The sequence below is a fragment of the Panthera onca genome, chromosome C2, assembly GCF_046562875.1.
Source record: "Panthera onca isolate mPanOnc1 chromosome C2, mPanOnc1 haplotype 2, whole genome shotgun sequence".
In the NCBI taxonomy this organism is placed as follows: domain Eukaryota; kingdom Metazoa; phylum Chordata; class Mammalia; order Carnivora; family Felidae; genus Panthera; species Panthera onca.
In genome coordinates, this window is record NC_138347.1 from 148545143 (window position 1) to 148560258 (window position 15116).

Below are 15116 nucleotides of genomic sequence, written 5' to 3' on the forward strand. Positions count from 1 at the left end.
ACAGAATAATGCCAGGTGGTCACAGGCACTGGCATTGGGGTCAACACACTGCCCGGCTTGAATCTGGCTCTGTGTGTACCTGCTATGTGATCTAGAGATGGTGTCTTCACCTCTCTGAGCCTTGCCATTCAGATCTGTATTGGGGGTGGGGATGCTGCCTCCCTCAGACAGTAATGATGAGAACTGAATGTCCCCAGAGAGGTGGACATGGCCTTAAACATTTGCCTTTCCCTGGGGTCCACGGGCCACCTAGAGTGGAGGCCAGGCCATGATGGGTTCTCACTCCAACAGAAGGGAGCAGAGGACTTTTCAAGCGGGGGGTCTCCAAGTGTCTCCAGGCTAAGTGCTGGTTACCAATAGGACAATTAGGAGTAGGGAGATGCCCAACAGAAGCCACAGAGCCCTGGTTCCATCCCAGGGATGGATAACCTTTTAAGACTGGCTTGTTTTCATTCCGTATAATTCTCTTGAGAGAATTAGGACAGCTAAGTTCTAGAACCTAGGCTCCTTCCTCATCCTCCCCTTCTCCCAACTTTTTATTTTAAAATAATTTTTCGATTTGCAAACTTAGCGCACAAAATTCTTATATGCCTGTCAGCCAGCTTCCTCTAATGTTAACCACAGAACCATAGTATAATGATCCAAAGCAAGAAACTAACATTGACACAATACTATTCACTAATCTACAGACCTTATTCAAATGTCACCAACTGTCTCACTAATGTCATTTCTCTGGTCCAAGATCCGAAGCAGACTCCCACATTGCTTTTGGTTGTTATGGCTCCTTAGTATCCCCATTTCTAGGGTAGTTCCTCAGTCTTGCTTTGTCTTTCATGACCTTGATAGTTTTGAAGAGAACCGTAGAACATCCCTAACTTTTGGTTTGATGCTTCTTCAAGGGTAAATTATGGCTATGTATTTTAGGCAGGAACACCACAGAAGTGATGTTGTGTCCTTCTCAGTGCATTATACCAGATATGCATGATTTCAATATGTCTCATTACTGGCAACATTAACTGTAATCACCCGGTAAGATAGTGTCTGCAGGGTTTCCACTGTGAAACTACTACTTATTCTTTTGTAATTAAGAAGCATCTTGTAGGGAGGTACTTTGAGACTATGCAAATACCCTTTCTTATCAACTTTTGCCCGCTAATATTAACATTCATTGATGACGCTTTCTGACAATTATTACTGTGTTGTTTCCCAAATGGTGATTTTCTATCTCTATCATTCTGTGTGTGTGTGTGTGTGTGTGTCTGTGTGTGTGTGTGTGCTAGTAAAGTTTATTTATATCACATTTTATCATGTCAGTCACACTGAAGTCCTGGAGATTTGTATGTGCATACAGAATCCAGGACATTCTTGGGAGAATTTTTTTTTTTTTTTTCGAAAACAAAAACAAAACAAGATGCAATTAATGTGACAGTTGGGTAGATTAGTGACCATCATGCTCCTTTGGGGTCTCATCTGGGATTTTATTTTATTTTTTAATGTTTCACTTAGGTTTGAGAGAGAGAGAGTACAAGTGGTGTAGAGGCAAAGAGAGAGGGAGACACAGAACCCAAAACAGGCTCCAGGCTCTGAGCTGTCAGCACAGAGCCCAAAGCGGGGCTCGAACTCAGGAACCACGAGATCATGACCTGAGCTGAAGTCAGACACTGAACCAACTAAGCCATCCAGGTGCCCCTCATTTGGGATTTTAGAGTGAACTGTATCCAAAGGCTGCCAGTGGCAACTCAAGAGAGAGCCATAGGTCCTTACTTTTCACCATAAACTCCTTATTTAACTCTTCAATAGTCAAAAGAAGATTTGGATCTTCCAGTGGGTCTTCATCCTGCCTTTCTGCCAGAGCTGTGATTTCCTTACACACGACCAGAGTTTCAGCTCGGTGTCCAGAGGTCCCATGCACTTCCATCTGCTGCATAACCAGAAAGGGAGTAACCTCTGTGCTATTGCTCAAACCAGTTGCCCGAGTGGTAACCCTGGCAGGTCTGGAACACTGGCTTCACCCTTTGCCAGTACGAGTGATAATTACTTTTGCTGAGCTATGCCAAAACTTGCAAAACTCTCCTGCCCAGCCATTTACCCAGAAACTTTACAAAATGAGGCCAGTTTGAATTTCTGCATTAAAAATTCCAGCTCAGGGGCTAAGACCTCTCACCCTCTCACAACTTCCATCGTTCTTTTTACATTTATTAATTGGATTTTGCTGTAAGAAAGACTTGGCCTTTCTCTCTATTTATTTATATATATCAGTATGGACTCATGAGTATTAATTTTATTCCATTATTATCATTGGTTTTGCTGTTCAAATCACCTCAATTTTTTTTTGAGAGAGAGAGAGAGAGAGCATGAGCTGAGGGAGAAGGACAGAGGAAGAGAAAGAGAATCTTAAGCAGGCTCCACACTAAGTGAGAAGCCCAACGCGGGGTTCAATCCCACGACCCTGGGATCATGACCTGAGCTGAAATCAAGAGTCAGATGCTTAACCTACTGAGCCACCCAGGCACCCCTCTCATCCTCTTTTGAAATACCTCAGCCCATCTGCTTCCTGTTGAGTTGAATTTCCACCCATAGCACCTCAAACACCTATGCTCTGGTATGCAGGGCAGGTTGTGAGGGTTCAGAGCCCTTGCATGGGTAGCCAGGTTTCCCTGGAATTCACTGAGGCATCTTCCGAGCAAGGGCTGGGTCCTCCTGGAATGGGCAGGTTCCAGCTAGAGGAAGTCAGTCATGGTTCTGGGGGCAGGGAATTCCAGGAAGGTCTGAGCCTGGCTAGGTAGACTCTCCCGGAATTCATCCTGCCCTCCATAGACCCACCCCAATCCTGGCCCAGTAGCAGCACCGGCCCACCGCTTGTCCTGCGCTTTTCCTTCTTGACCCCCTCTTCTCTGCCCAGGGATTGTTGCTGAGAAGTGCAGGTGGCAGACAGCTGGGCAGCACTTGCCCAAATTCTCTCCTGCAGAGACAGTGCTCTCCTCCTGGGGTTTAGTTACTAGCTGTTCTCCACCAGCCCCAAAGCAGCCAAAGCAGAGACAGCACCAGTCAAGGACAAAGGGGACATCCCCATATCAAAGTGGGCTGGGGGGAAGAAGTCTCTGAACTCATCTTCTTTGCTCTCTTCAAGAAGTGCAACAATTATCTGCCCTGGGAAGAGTGTGGACCCAGCCCCTGATGACAGGCAGCTGGGATGCACAGGGCATCTCCTACAGGATACAGTGCTGCTTCAACTTCAGAATGGAGACCTTAAAATTCATACTGTCCTGACACACTCCTAAGACACAATTTTAACACACTGGACACATTTACCATTACAGCAAAAAGTGGCATCACATTTTCAAGACATCTGCTTCTATTGCCAGCCAAGGACCAACTGTGAACCTGTGGACATTTTGCCTGCAGCCTGACCCTTCCTGTCCTCTGCCAGCCAACTCTAAGCCCATCTCCTTCCCAGAAGCTTCCTCAAGTCTCTCCAGGCCTCTCCAAACATCCCTAATGCCCTGCTCTGAGCTTCCTGAGTCTGTAAGGGAAATATTGTTCAAGGACAAATCTGTCTCCCTACCAGACCACAAATTCCTCACAGTCAGAGTGGTTCATCTGCACACAGAGTACCTGGTGCTACCCTCACAGAGCAGAAGCTAGACAGCCGGGCAGTTGATTTGCTGACATAACCCAACCAGCACTGGACAAGCTGACGTTTTGACGGACAAGCCCCAATTTGGCCCTGCCTCATCCTCTGCCTCACTCTCGATCTCTTTCTCTCCATTTCTCTGTCTTCCCTGGGCAAACTTCACCCCATTCCGGGCTAAGCCCGTGACAGGGTCAGTCGGACCCTCTCTAGGGTCTTGAAGTTGGAACTCCTAAACAAACTTGCCCCCAAGTTTAGAAGTTCTGGTAAAGCCCATGTTTACTTACTTTGATTAGATGTCAGGCCAGACCAACTTCTTCCTATCATGCTCCATTGACGGCACAACAGGAAGGAAATTTTACTCATCTCACCTCTTCCATTTCCTCTTTCTGTGCTGCCCCCACCGGCTGATCCCTTCCAGCCACCCAGACATGTCTCTCCTTTTGTACATCTGCCCAGCCTGTCATGTTCAGGGCTCTAGGAGGGGGCTGCTTTCAGCTTGGAGGGGGGGGGGGGGGGCATGTGTAACCTTTGTACCACTTACCAGTCCCTTGCTACAAGCTTATTTGTTTGAAATCAATGTATTTGTTCACTTATCAAAATGTCTTCAACCACATATTACATGTTAGCTTTAATATAGCGCTTACGTTACGGCTCAGAGAACCTTGCCCAGAAACACACGGTTGACGAGAAACCACCAGGGTTTTCTGGCTCCCATATCAGTGCTCTCTTGCCTACAATGTACGTGAATATTCTGTTTGATTTTTTTCTCCTTCCTGCTCTCCAACCGTTCCAACTCAGATCTAGTTAGCTGTTCCAGGACAGAAGTTATTTGTCACCCATCTGAGGATCCCTCGCACCATAGTCTGGCCAATGGGATGGACACACCGCAAACACTCAATAAAAGTTTACTGAGGGAACGCATGCTTCTATGTAGAAAGCCTCCCCAAGAATTACCTACTCTTCTCTAAGGCTGGTACTAATGTTTTTTGTACACAGACTCCAGTCCCTGAGGCTTCTTCTGTCTATAGAGGAAGGTCCACACACTGTGAATGGTTGGTTTATATATTGTCTTTTTAAACCTATAGGTTCTTTCTCCACCTCCATCTTTTTGCTTTTCCTCAAAACTTATTGAGGAAACTGGTTGTTCGTCCTGTATGTCAGGTTTCCCATGGTCTAGACTGTGCTGATTGCATCCTTGTGGTGGTGTTGAACGTTTCTCTGCTCTCTTGTTTTCCTGTAAATTGGAAGCTAGAGATCTGATCAGATTCAGCTCTTATACTTCACAGGTGGTGCTATTCATCCATCGGGAGGCATGTGCTGTGTGGTTGTCACTCTTCTTGTGAGCTGAGCAGCCACTGATGCTCAATGCCAATGCCCATTCATTCTTTAGCAGTTGCACAATGGTGGCTGGTTTACCCCTGACGACTTATGGTCTCCTCCTGCAGACTCTGATGCACCCCTGACCTTTCTGTAGCATCATTCTCCTAAACGGCTTCTTAGCTACTGACATTCCTTGGTACTTAGATATAGCACGAGCTTCCTCCAAAACACCCCAGTTAGGGGTCTACTCTTGGAGGACAGAGGTTCAGTGGTCATCACAATGTGTGCCCTGACTCCTCCAACCAAAAGAGGTGAAGTCAAGTGTAGATCAGTGCCAGCTGAGGTCGCCGAATGAAATGGGCTTGCACCTAGCAGGAGGTTGCCTCTGCTAAAACTCCCAGCAGCTTGTGCTATCACAGTCACTTCTAGCTCTGAGTCTTTGCATCCTTGAATGCTCTAGCCCACTCACAGCTCCCTTCTCCCAGCTGTTCCCTGCCCCTGAAGATACAGGTATGGGACTTGGCCCTGAGACTCTGTCTCCTCAGAATCACTCACCACCCCATCGTGAGCATAACAGATGTTCCTTAAGTTTGGGGCCATGGTTGGGTTTAAATTTGTTGTGTGCCTGGGCCCCTCTCTTTCTTCCGGGCCCTTCTCATTCCGACTCTCCTTTCCACAGACACACTCCCCTCATTACAGTGAAGATCAGCTCGGTGACTCACTGTGGTGACAGAGACCACCTGCCTCAGGTTTCCCCCAGCAGCACAGAAGATGTGAGGCTCTGAAATAGCTCCTTCTGTGGTTCCCATTCCAACCCAGTCCCTATGGAGAGAAGGAAATGTGGAGATACATAGTCCTCTTCTCCTTTAGAACTACACTTTTGTGCCAATGGATCCCTGGGATAGTGTAACAAAGCCTTGGACTCTCTCTCAGAATAATGTTTTTAAAAACATAAAGCAAAATATGTTAAAAACCAATTATATGCCTCAGAACTTGAAACAATCCAGTTGTCCTTGTTGGGAAAATGATTAAATAAATTCCATGCCTACCATGGAACACTACTCAAGACCAAACAGATTAGAACAGATTAGTGGATGCCAGGGCTCAAGGAAGGAAGAGCATGGCAATTGTTTGACTATGAAAGAATGGCATGAGGGGCCCTCATGGTGACAGAACTGTTCTCACGGTCACACAAATCTACATGAGATAAAACTGCATGGAACTAAATGCACACATGTGCACACACACCACACACTAGTGCACAGGAAACTGGCCAGACTTGAATAAAGTAGGGGGATTTTATCAATATCAATTTCCCAGACACGACATTGTACTATAGTTTTGCGAGATGTTACAAGGGGAGAAACTGGATGAAACAGGAGCTCTTGGAATTATTTCTTAAATTCATGTCTATAATTTAGATAATTTTATTTTAAAATAAAAAGTTAAAAAAATTCTGGAATATAATTGTTAAAATATTTTCATTTTTTATTCATTTACAAAAAAAGTTTTTTAATGTTTATTCATTTTTGAGAGAGAGAGAGAGACAGAGTGCAAGCGGGGGTGGGGCAGAAAGAGAGCGACACACAGACTCCAAAGCAGGCTCCAGGCTCTGAGCTGTCAGCACAGAGCCCGATGCAGGGCTTGAACCCATGAACCATGAGATCATGATCTGAGGTGAAGTCAGATGCTAAACGGACTGAGCCATTCAGGCATCCCATGTTAAAATATTTTTTAAACACATTTATGATACAAGAATACAGGGGCTTGAGGAAATCAAGCTTCCCTTTCTATCCTATATCAATCTAAAAAATTACTCCCCAGGCCAGGGAGAAGATAAGAGGTCTGAGAGAAGCAAGTCAATGTAGACATTAGAGAGATTCTGTGCTCTGCCTCCCAGCCAGAGTCCTGGGGTTTATGGGGTCCAGAGGCAGAGGGACACGGTAATGGTGAATCCAAGATGAGCAGAGCTACAGGCAGCCCCCATCCCACACCCTCACCTGGCACAGAAGCAGTTGAATGACATATTCAGTGCCCTGCCGGGGCTGAAGGTGCCAGCGGATCAGATTGAGTGTGGATGGGAGGGACTGGTGACCAACAGGAAGGCAGGAAATGACATCTAAGTGAAGACCCCCATGGGCAGATGCCACCAAAGACCAGATGGCACAGTGTTGAACCTTGGCACTGACTGAATCTCATAGAAGTGATGAGGTTCTGGGAAATGGGTGACCCTCACAGTAACTGAGGCTTACTTTTCAATATCCTGTGGATTAGGGTCTCAAAACAGAAAATAAGTTATTATAGAAAACTATGACTGTGTTTTCTTATACACTCGAGTATGTGGCCAAGAGCCAATGGCACTTTGAAAATCCATGGGAATAGCTTCTACAGCAGACACTTTGGTGATTCTCCTATCCTGTGGCCTCACCCGCAGTGGACACTTTGGTGGTCCTCCTATCCCCTGGCCTCACTCTGGCCTCACCTGCTCAATATACACTGCTGATTTCCCACTGGCAGTGCCCACACTACTTCCTCTGAGGGCTTGCTCTGTCTAACGAAGCCTGTTTTGCCCCTGCCCAGCTATATGGTCCCCCCCTCCCCTCAAGACTCCTTAACAAATGACTGGGGTGAGTTGGTACAAAACTACCCCACCAACCTTGCCCCTGAGATGTGTGTTGTATACTACCCTGAGTTTCTCCAGGTTGCAGCTACCCACAGGGTAACAGAGGTAACATAATCTTTATTGGCGTCCTTCCCTCCCCTGCCTCACTTCCCTACTCTCCTGCCTGTGTCCCCTAAATAAACTACTACTTGAACCACATGACCTTGCCAATCGCCGATCTTCTTGGACTTATTAAAACGGCAATTTCATATAGACCAAACTAAAATGTACACTCAACCCTTTGTCTTAGGGTCTGCCAACACAGTTATCTACGTACTCTATCCAAGGATTGCTCCCTCAAATCGCCACCCAGCCACCCTTAGGGAGATCAATGGGAGACAGCGCTAAGCCAAATCGGGGGGCTGAACCCCTTGAGATCTATAGAGGACCCTCTGCCTCCTCTGGTTCCCCAGGATGGCAGGTCCTAGAAGACGTGGGGCAGAACAACACAGAGGCTGCTTCAGGATGAACACATCCTCCACCCAGATATTGTACATTGGAGTGGGAAGTGTGGCCACAAAATGAGGAAACCATAAGAGATAAATGCTGTAACTGGAAATGTGATGGAATGTTTGGAAGCAAAAGACCTGGGTGTGAGCTGAAAATCTGGAAAGAGGAACAACAGGCTGAGATCAGGAAGGTGACAGACATTGAAAAGCTCCAGGGGCCTATTTGGCCTGGTCCCAGTCCTCCCTCCTGGAGAACTCAATCCTTCCAAAATAGAGGGCTCTGGATATAGAGAGAGGCTCAAGGGTTATAGAGAGAGGCTTGGGTTAAGGCAAGGCTGTTTCCACAGAGCAGATGCTTTCCCCTGTAACCCACTGGAGGAAATGTATTTTGCCTGGCGGTCCACAGCATAAGCATCACAAAATAATAATTACCCTAACTACCCACAACATGCTTTGATATTTTCTACTCTGTTCTATTTCATATTTTCTAAATGCTGGACGTGGTCCCTTAACTGATTTCACAACCCGCTTCTGGGTGGTGACCTACGGTTTGAAATGCTGCCCTTGAGTGTATCCAGAAATAAAAGGGTGTGGACCAGGATTGCTGAGCCTTTCCTAAATACCGTGTATTTACGTCAGCCCCTGGTCCCATTCAGGGCTGCAGGGACTGCTGGGCTGAACCAGAAGAACCTCTCAAATTCTGTAAAATGAAAGTGATTCCTATCTCCTAATCCAGTGATTCGAAACAGGATTGCTACCACTTTCACATTTTTCCCACCTTTCAAAAAAATTGTAATGTTTTATTTATTTTGAGAGAGAGGGAGAGGGAGTGTGTGTGAGTGGGGGGGGAGCAGAGAGAGAGAGAGAGAGAGAGAGACAGAGAGAGAGAGAGACAGAGAGAGAGAGAGAGAGAGAGAGAGAGAGAGAGAGAGAGAGAAATCCAAAGCAGGCTCTGCACTGATAGCAGAGAGCCCGATGCGGGGCTCCAACTCACAAACCACAAGATCATGACCTGAGCCAAAGTCAGACAGCCACTTAATCCACTGAACCACCCAGGTGCCCCCTGCCTTTCACATTTTTTGCCACATCCCCGTACCACCTGTACTACGTATTATTGTATGAATATTCTCTCTAAATCAACTCATCACCTTTTTGAAACTTAAATGCTCATACCAGCTCTGTCTCATGGAATACTTTTGATAAAATCAAAGCTTTGATGCTATTCCCTAATGCAAAATAAAACCAAAACACAATTATGAAAATAAAACATGCCTTCTGTGTTCTACCTTATATCATTCAGCCAGTGGCCCTCCCTGGTCTGCTCCTTTCACAAGAAAACAATCTAGGCTCTGCATAGCTCAAGCTGTCCCTGTTCCCAGAAAGGGATCCCATTGGGATCCCCAATGGACCCAGCCTAGTATGCAGGAGATCCAGGTACTTAGATAAGAACACGATTACATCCTTATTTTCACTGACCTCTGATGGAAATTCAACATTTCCTTCAAACAGAATGTGATACATGGCTTGTCACCAGTGAAGTCACTGATAGTTTTATTCACATCACCAGTGTAGCAGACATTTCAAAATATTTACACTCATCACTTTCTGAAAATTGCTTTCAGACCCACTTTGTATTTAAGACATCAATAAAGAAACACATAGATAGCACATGCTATGCCACAAAAATATTGTGGTATATGTGTTTTAATAAGATCACCAGTTCTTGGCAATTTCAATAGGATCGCTAATCTTATGTATTTTTTCCCTCCCCCATTCCCCCTTATGTATTTTATTTTATGATTTTTAAAACAGTATTCTGAGATGGGTCCATAGGCTGCACAGACTTCCAGAGGGAGCCATGGAACAGAAGAGGTTAAGACACTACATAGAGAATCACGGTTTAGGGCTGGGTTTGGAGCTAGACAGACCTGAGTTGAAATCTTAATTCTGCTATTTACATAAGCCAAACTACCTGGGCCTCAGTTCCCTCACTTCTAGAATGGGGATCACTAGATTAGCATATACCTGAGTAAAGCTGAAGTCCAAACCCAGCCCAGACTGCCTCATGGGGCAGATAAAGCCTGGATGGAGATAGGAGGGCTGGGGTAGGGTCCACCTTTCCCTGGGCTTCCTAACTTTCCCTTCAGGGAAGTCATTTGTCCCCCCTCAGCCTGGCTGAGCCCAGATTTCGGTAGCAGGACAGAAATACTGATTTCAGGTCCTACTGACATGCTCTATCCCATTTATGAGCCCAGAATCTTCACCCCACTCCCAAAATTGACTGACACTATGAGGCGTCCAAGAGAGGCCTGTCATGTCCTGCTTTTAAGCATTGACATGCATATCCACATTTGGCCACTGGATGGAGCCAGTTCACATTCTTAATCCTTCAGCCCAAAGGGCCAAGCCAGACCTCGTCCCTCAGAGCTGAGAACATTCCCTCATCCTGCTCCGCTTTTATTTTTTTTCCAAATTGAGCCTGACATTCAAAAAAGCACCCACTTTGTGCTCCTTTCCAGTAACCTACTACTCTAAGAATGGTGGTGACCATCCTGACTTTTAACATAGGTTAACTTTTCCTGCTCTTACCCTTTATTTAAATGCAGTCATAAAGAATATATTAGAAAATGAAGATGACACAAATGGAAGGATATTCCATGCTCATGATTGGAAGAATTAATATTGTTAAAAAGTCCATACTGCACAAAGCAATCTACAGATTTAATATGATTCCCTATCAAAATACCAATAGCATTTTTCACAGAAACTAGAACAAATAATACTAAAATTTGTATGGAACCACAAAAGATCCTGAATAGCCAAAGCAATCTTGAGAAAGCAGAACAAAGCTGAAGGTATCATGATTCCAGATTTCAAGATATACTACAAAGCTACAGTAATCAAAACAGTCTGGCACTGGTACAAAAATAGACACATAGAAAAATAGACAGAATAGAGAGTCCAGAAATAAACCCACAATTAGATGGCTGATTAATCTATGAGAAAGGAGGCAAGAATATACAATGGGGAAAAGACAGTCTCTTCAATAAATGGTCTTGGGAAAACTGGCCAGCTACGTGCAAAAGAATGAAGCTGGACCACTTTCTAACACTAGTCACAAAAATAAACTCAAAATGGAGTAAAGACCTAAATGTGAGACCTGAGACCATAAAAATCCTAGAAGAGAACATAGGCAGTAATTTCTCTGACATTGGCTATCAATAGACACATTTTTCTAGATATGCCTCCTGAGGCAAGGGAAACAAAAACAAAAATAAACTATTGGGAGTACATCAAAATAAAACACTTTGCACAGCAAAGGAAACCATCAACAAAACAAAAAGGCAACCTACTGAATGGCATAAGATATTGCAGATGATAGATCTGATAAAGGGTTAATATCTAAAATATATATTTAAAAAAAAAGTATACAACTTAACACCAAAACAAACAATCCAGTTAAAAAAACAGGTAGAAGACTTGAATAGATATTTTTCCAAAGAAGACATCCAGACAGACAACAGACACTTGACAAGATGCTCAATATCACTCAACATCAGGGCAATGCAAATCAAAACCACAAAGAGGTATCACCCCACACCTGTCAGAATGGCTAACATAAAAAAGACAAGAAATAACAAGTGTTATAAGGATGTGGAGAAAAAGGACCCCTCATGCACTGTTGATGGGAATGTAAATTGGTGCAGCCACTGTGAAAAAGCAGTATGGAGATTCTTAAAAAAAAACTAAAAATAGAAATACCACATGATCCAATAATTCCACTACTGGGTATTTACTCAAAGAAAATGAAAACACTAATTTGAAAAGACACGTGCACTACTATGCACTATGTTTACCGCAGCATTATTTACCATAGACAAAATATGGAAGCACCCTAAGTGTCTACTGATAGATGACTGGATAAGGAAGATGTGGTGTGTGTGTGCATGTAAGTATATACACATACCCATGTTTATGTATGTATACACACAATGAAATATTACGTAGCCATAAAAGAGGATGAGATCTTGCCATTTGTGTCAACATGGATGGACCTAGGGTATTGTGCTAAGTGAAAGCAGTCAGACTGAGAAAGACAAATATCATATGATTTCATTCATATGTGGAATCTAGAAAACAAAACAAATGAATACATAAACAAAAAGCAGAATTAGACCTATAAATACAGAGAACTGATGGTTGCCGGAAAGAAGGGGGATGGGAGATGGGCAAAATGGGTGAGGAGGATGGGGAGATACAGGTTTCCGGTTATGGACTGAATAAGTCGCAGGAGTAAGAGGTACAGCATAGAGAATACAGTCAATGATATTGTAATAACATTGTATGGTGACAGATGGTAGCTATACTTGTGGTGAGCATAGCATAATGTATGGAATCACTATGAATCACTATGTTATACACACGAAAATAGTGAAACATTATGTCAACTACACTCAAATTTTAAAAAATAATAATAAAATAATATATTCTTTTGCATTGGTTCCTTTTATTAAACATTGTAAGATTACAGGAAATAGAGGTTCATTTATTCTTACTGCCCTGTAAGTTCCAGTGGGTGACTATGCAATAATTTATCTGTCCATTTATCTGGTGGCTGGGCATTTGAATAGTTTCTACTTTGGGGTTTGCTTTGTGGTTGCTCCGTGGAGGGTGGTATCCACCCATCCAAAATTGGCTCGGAGCTGGAGATGGTGATTCAATACACTCACCGAGAGGGTCTGAAAGATTCATTCTCACATAGTGAGGCTTTCGGGGCAAGCATGGCCAACACTCAAGCCAGTTTGTTTGGCTGGAGCAGAAGGGGCAAGTGGCTTGGGTTTTTATAGTGACTGGAGGTGGAGGAGGTCCAAAATGAGGACTCCCTCTTCCACAGGCTGGGGTTTGTGTGGCTTGGATTCCCATACACACCAAGGAAACCCGGGTTTTCTTAGCAGCATGTCCAGGTGTGCGACAGGACCGAAAAAGGGAGTGATGCGGCTTGAGGGCTGTCAGCGGTCAAACATCAAAAATGGAGTCAGACTAGGGGTGCCTGGGTGGCTCAGTCGGTTGAGCGTCTGGCTCTTGATTTCGGCTCAGGTCATGATCTTGGGCTTCACACTGATGGCACACGGAGCCTGCTTGGAGTTCTCTCTCCCCTCTCTCTCTGCGCCTCCCCCCCCCCCCAAAAAAAAGTGTGCTCTCGCTCTCTCTCTTTCTGTCAAAATAAATATAGACTTAAAAAAATTTTTTTAAATGGAGTCAGACCCTTTATTACAGGGTTATTACAAGTAGTACTGCTATGGACATTGTAGTATAAGACTACTGGTAAACATATTACACATTTCTATTGGGTCTCTAGATAGCAGTGCAATGGCTGGGGTATATGCTTGACTTTGGTAATCACAGCCAAACAGTTTTTCAAAGTGACTGCACCAAATTACATTCTTTCTAACAACACTTATGGATGTACTAGTTTGTTTATCACTCCACAGCTGAAGGACATTTGGTTTGTTTCCATTTTTTGTAATTACAAATAAAGCTTCTATCAACACTATTGTACAGGTTTTTGTGTGAATATAGGTTTTCATTTCACTTGGGTAAATACTAGGAAAGGAATGGCTGGGTTGTATGGTACGTGCATGTTTAAGAAACCGGGCATTCTGTTTTCCAAAGGTACCTGTACCATTTTGAATTTCCACCAGCAAAATATGAGAGTTTCAATTGGTCTTCATCCTTTTAAGGACTTGGTATGGTCAGTCTTTACTTTTAGCCATTCCAGTAAATGTGAAGTAGTATTTCACTGTGGTTTTAATTTGCATTTCCTTAAGAACATACTTTCATATGCTTACTTACCACCCATTTATCCTCTTTGGTGAAGTGTCTTTTCAAACCTTTTGCCCATTAAAAAAAAATTGGGCTGTCTTCTTACTCTTTGGTATATAGGGCTCTTTATAGATTATGGATACAAGTCCTTTATCAAGTATATGATTTGCAAATATTTTCTTCTAGTTTCCATTGTCTTAATAGTATCCTTTGAAGAGCAGAAGTTCTTAATTTTTGTGACGTCCAAAGAATTTATTTTTTTCTTTTATGTTGTGTGCTTTTTGTGTCTTATCTAAGAAATTTTTGCTTGCCTTAAAGTCACAAAGATTTTCTCTTATGTTTTCTTCCAGAAATTTTGTAATTTTTGGTTTTACACTTAGGCCTATGGTTGATAAACCTATATTAGCAAAGTTCAGAATGCTGTTTACAAGAGGGTTCTGATAATGTACATTTTGAAAGAGGTCAGAGTTTACATCCAGTAAAACCTTTAAGATATATAAGGAGGGTCATAGTTTCTGTGCATGGAGTCAGATGCTAACAATTTATGCTAATTCAGAGTTGATCTTTCAGAATAAATGACATGAAGTTCTGGAGTTGATGGGACCTTTTTTTTGCATCCTCCCTTTGATAGGAGTACATCCACAGTGTATATTTAGTAGGCTATACAGATGTATTTTAACACTATATATAATTTCACATAGTCTTGGCTTTGTTCCTCTGTTCTTCAGAGGCTCATTTGTTTGGTCTTTCAAGAATTAACAGTTGGGAATGAGGCTTACTTAATGTAACATGACAAGCAAACCCTAAGTAGTATAAAAAATACATAAGAGTTCATCTTACAATCAGCATAATTTGTAATAACTTTTTAAAAGTTTGTTTGTTTGTTTATTTACAGAGAGAGAGAGAACAAGGGAGAGGGAGAGAGAGAGGGAGAGAGAGAGAATCCCAAGCAGTCTCCATGCTGCCAGCAGAGTCTCCCACATGGGGCTCAATCTCACAAACTGTGAGATCATGACCTAAGCTGAAATCAAGAGTCAGACGTTCAACCAACTAAGCCACCCAGGCACCCCCAGTAATTAATCACTTTTAATAATTGTCCACCAATGTCCAGGATCTACCCGAACCAACTAATGCACTATTCCTCTCTTATAAAGTAAAGAAACTGGAATACTTCTTCAATTGTAAGGTTATATTTTTCTATCTTCCTTGAATCACAGTTAAAATTCCT

General features: G+C 43.3%; 1 protein-coding gene and 1 long non-coding RNA gene across 2 annotated transcripts in view; both read right to left on the reverse strand.

The window, feature by feature from the left end:
* Nucleotides 1-15116, reverse strand: part of LOC144612800 (uncharacterized) — a 44497-nt gene that overhangs the window by 620 nt on the left and 28761 nt on the right. The gene's annotated exons all lie outside the window — the stretch shown is intronic.
* LOC132682967 (putative uncharacterized protein C6orf52) lies at nt 214-2085 on the reverse strand. Its single transcript, XM_060638436.2, is given in 5 exon segments — nt 214-249; nt 1672-1756; nt 1758-1910; nt 1912-2039; nt 2041-2085. Coding segments are annotated over 5 exon segments (447 nt in total).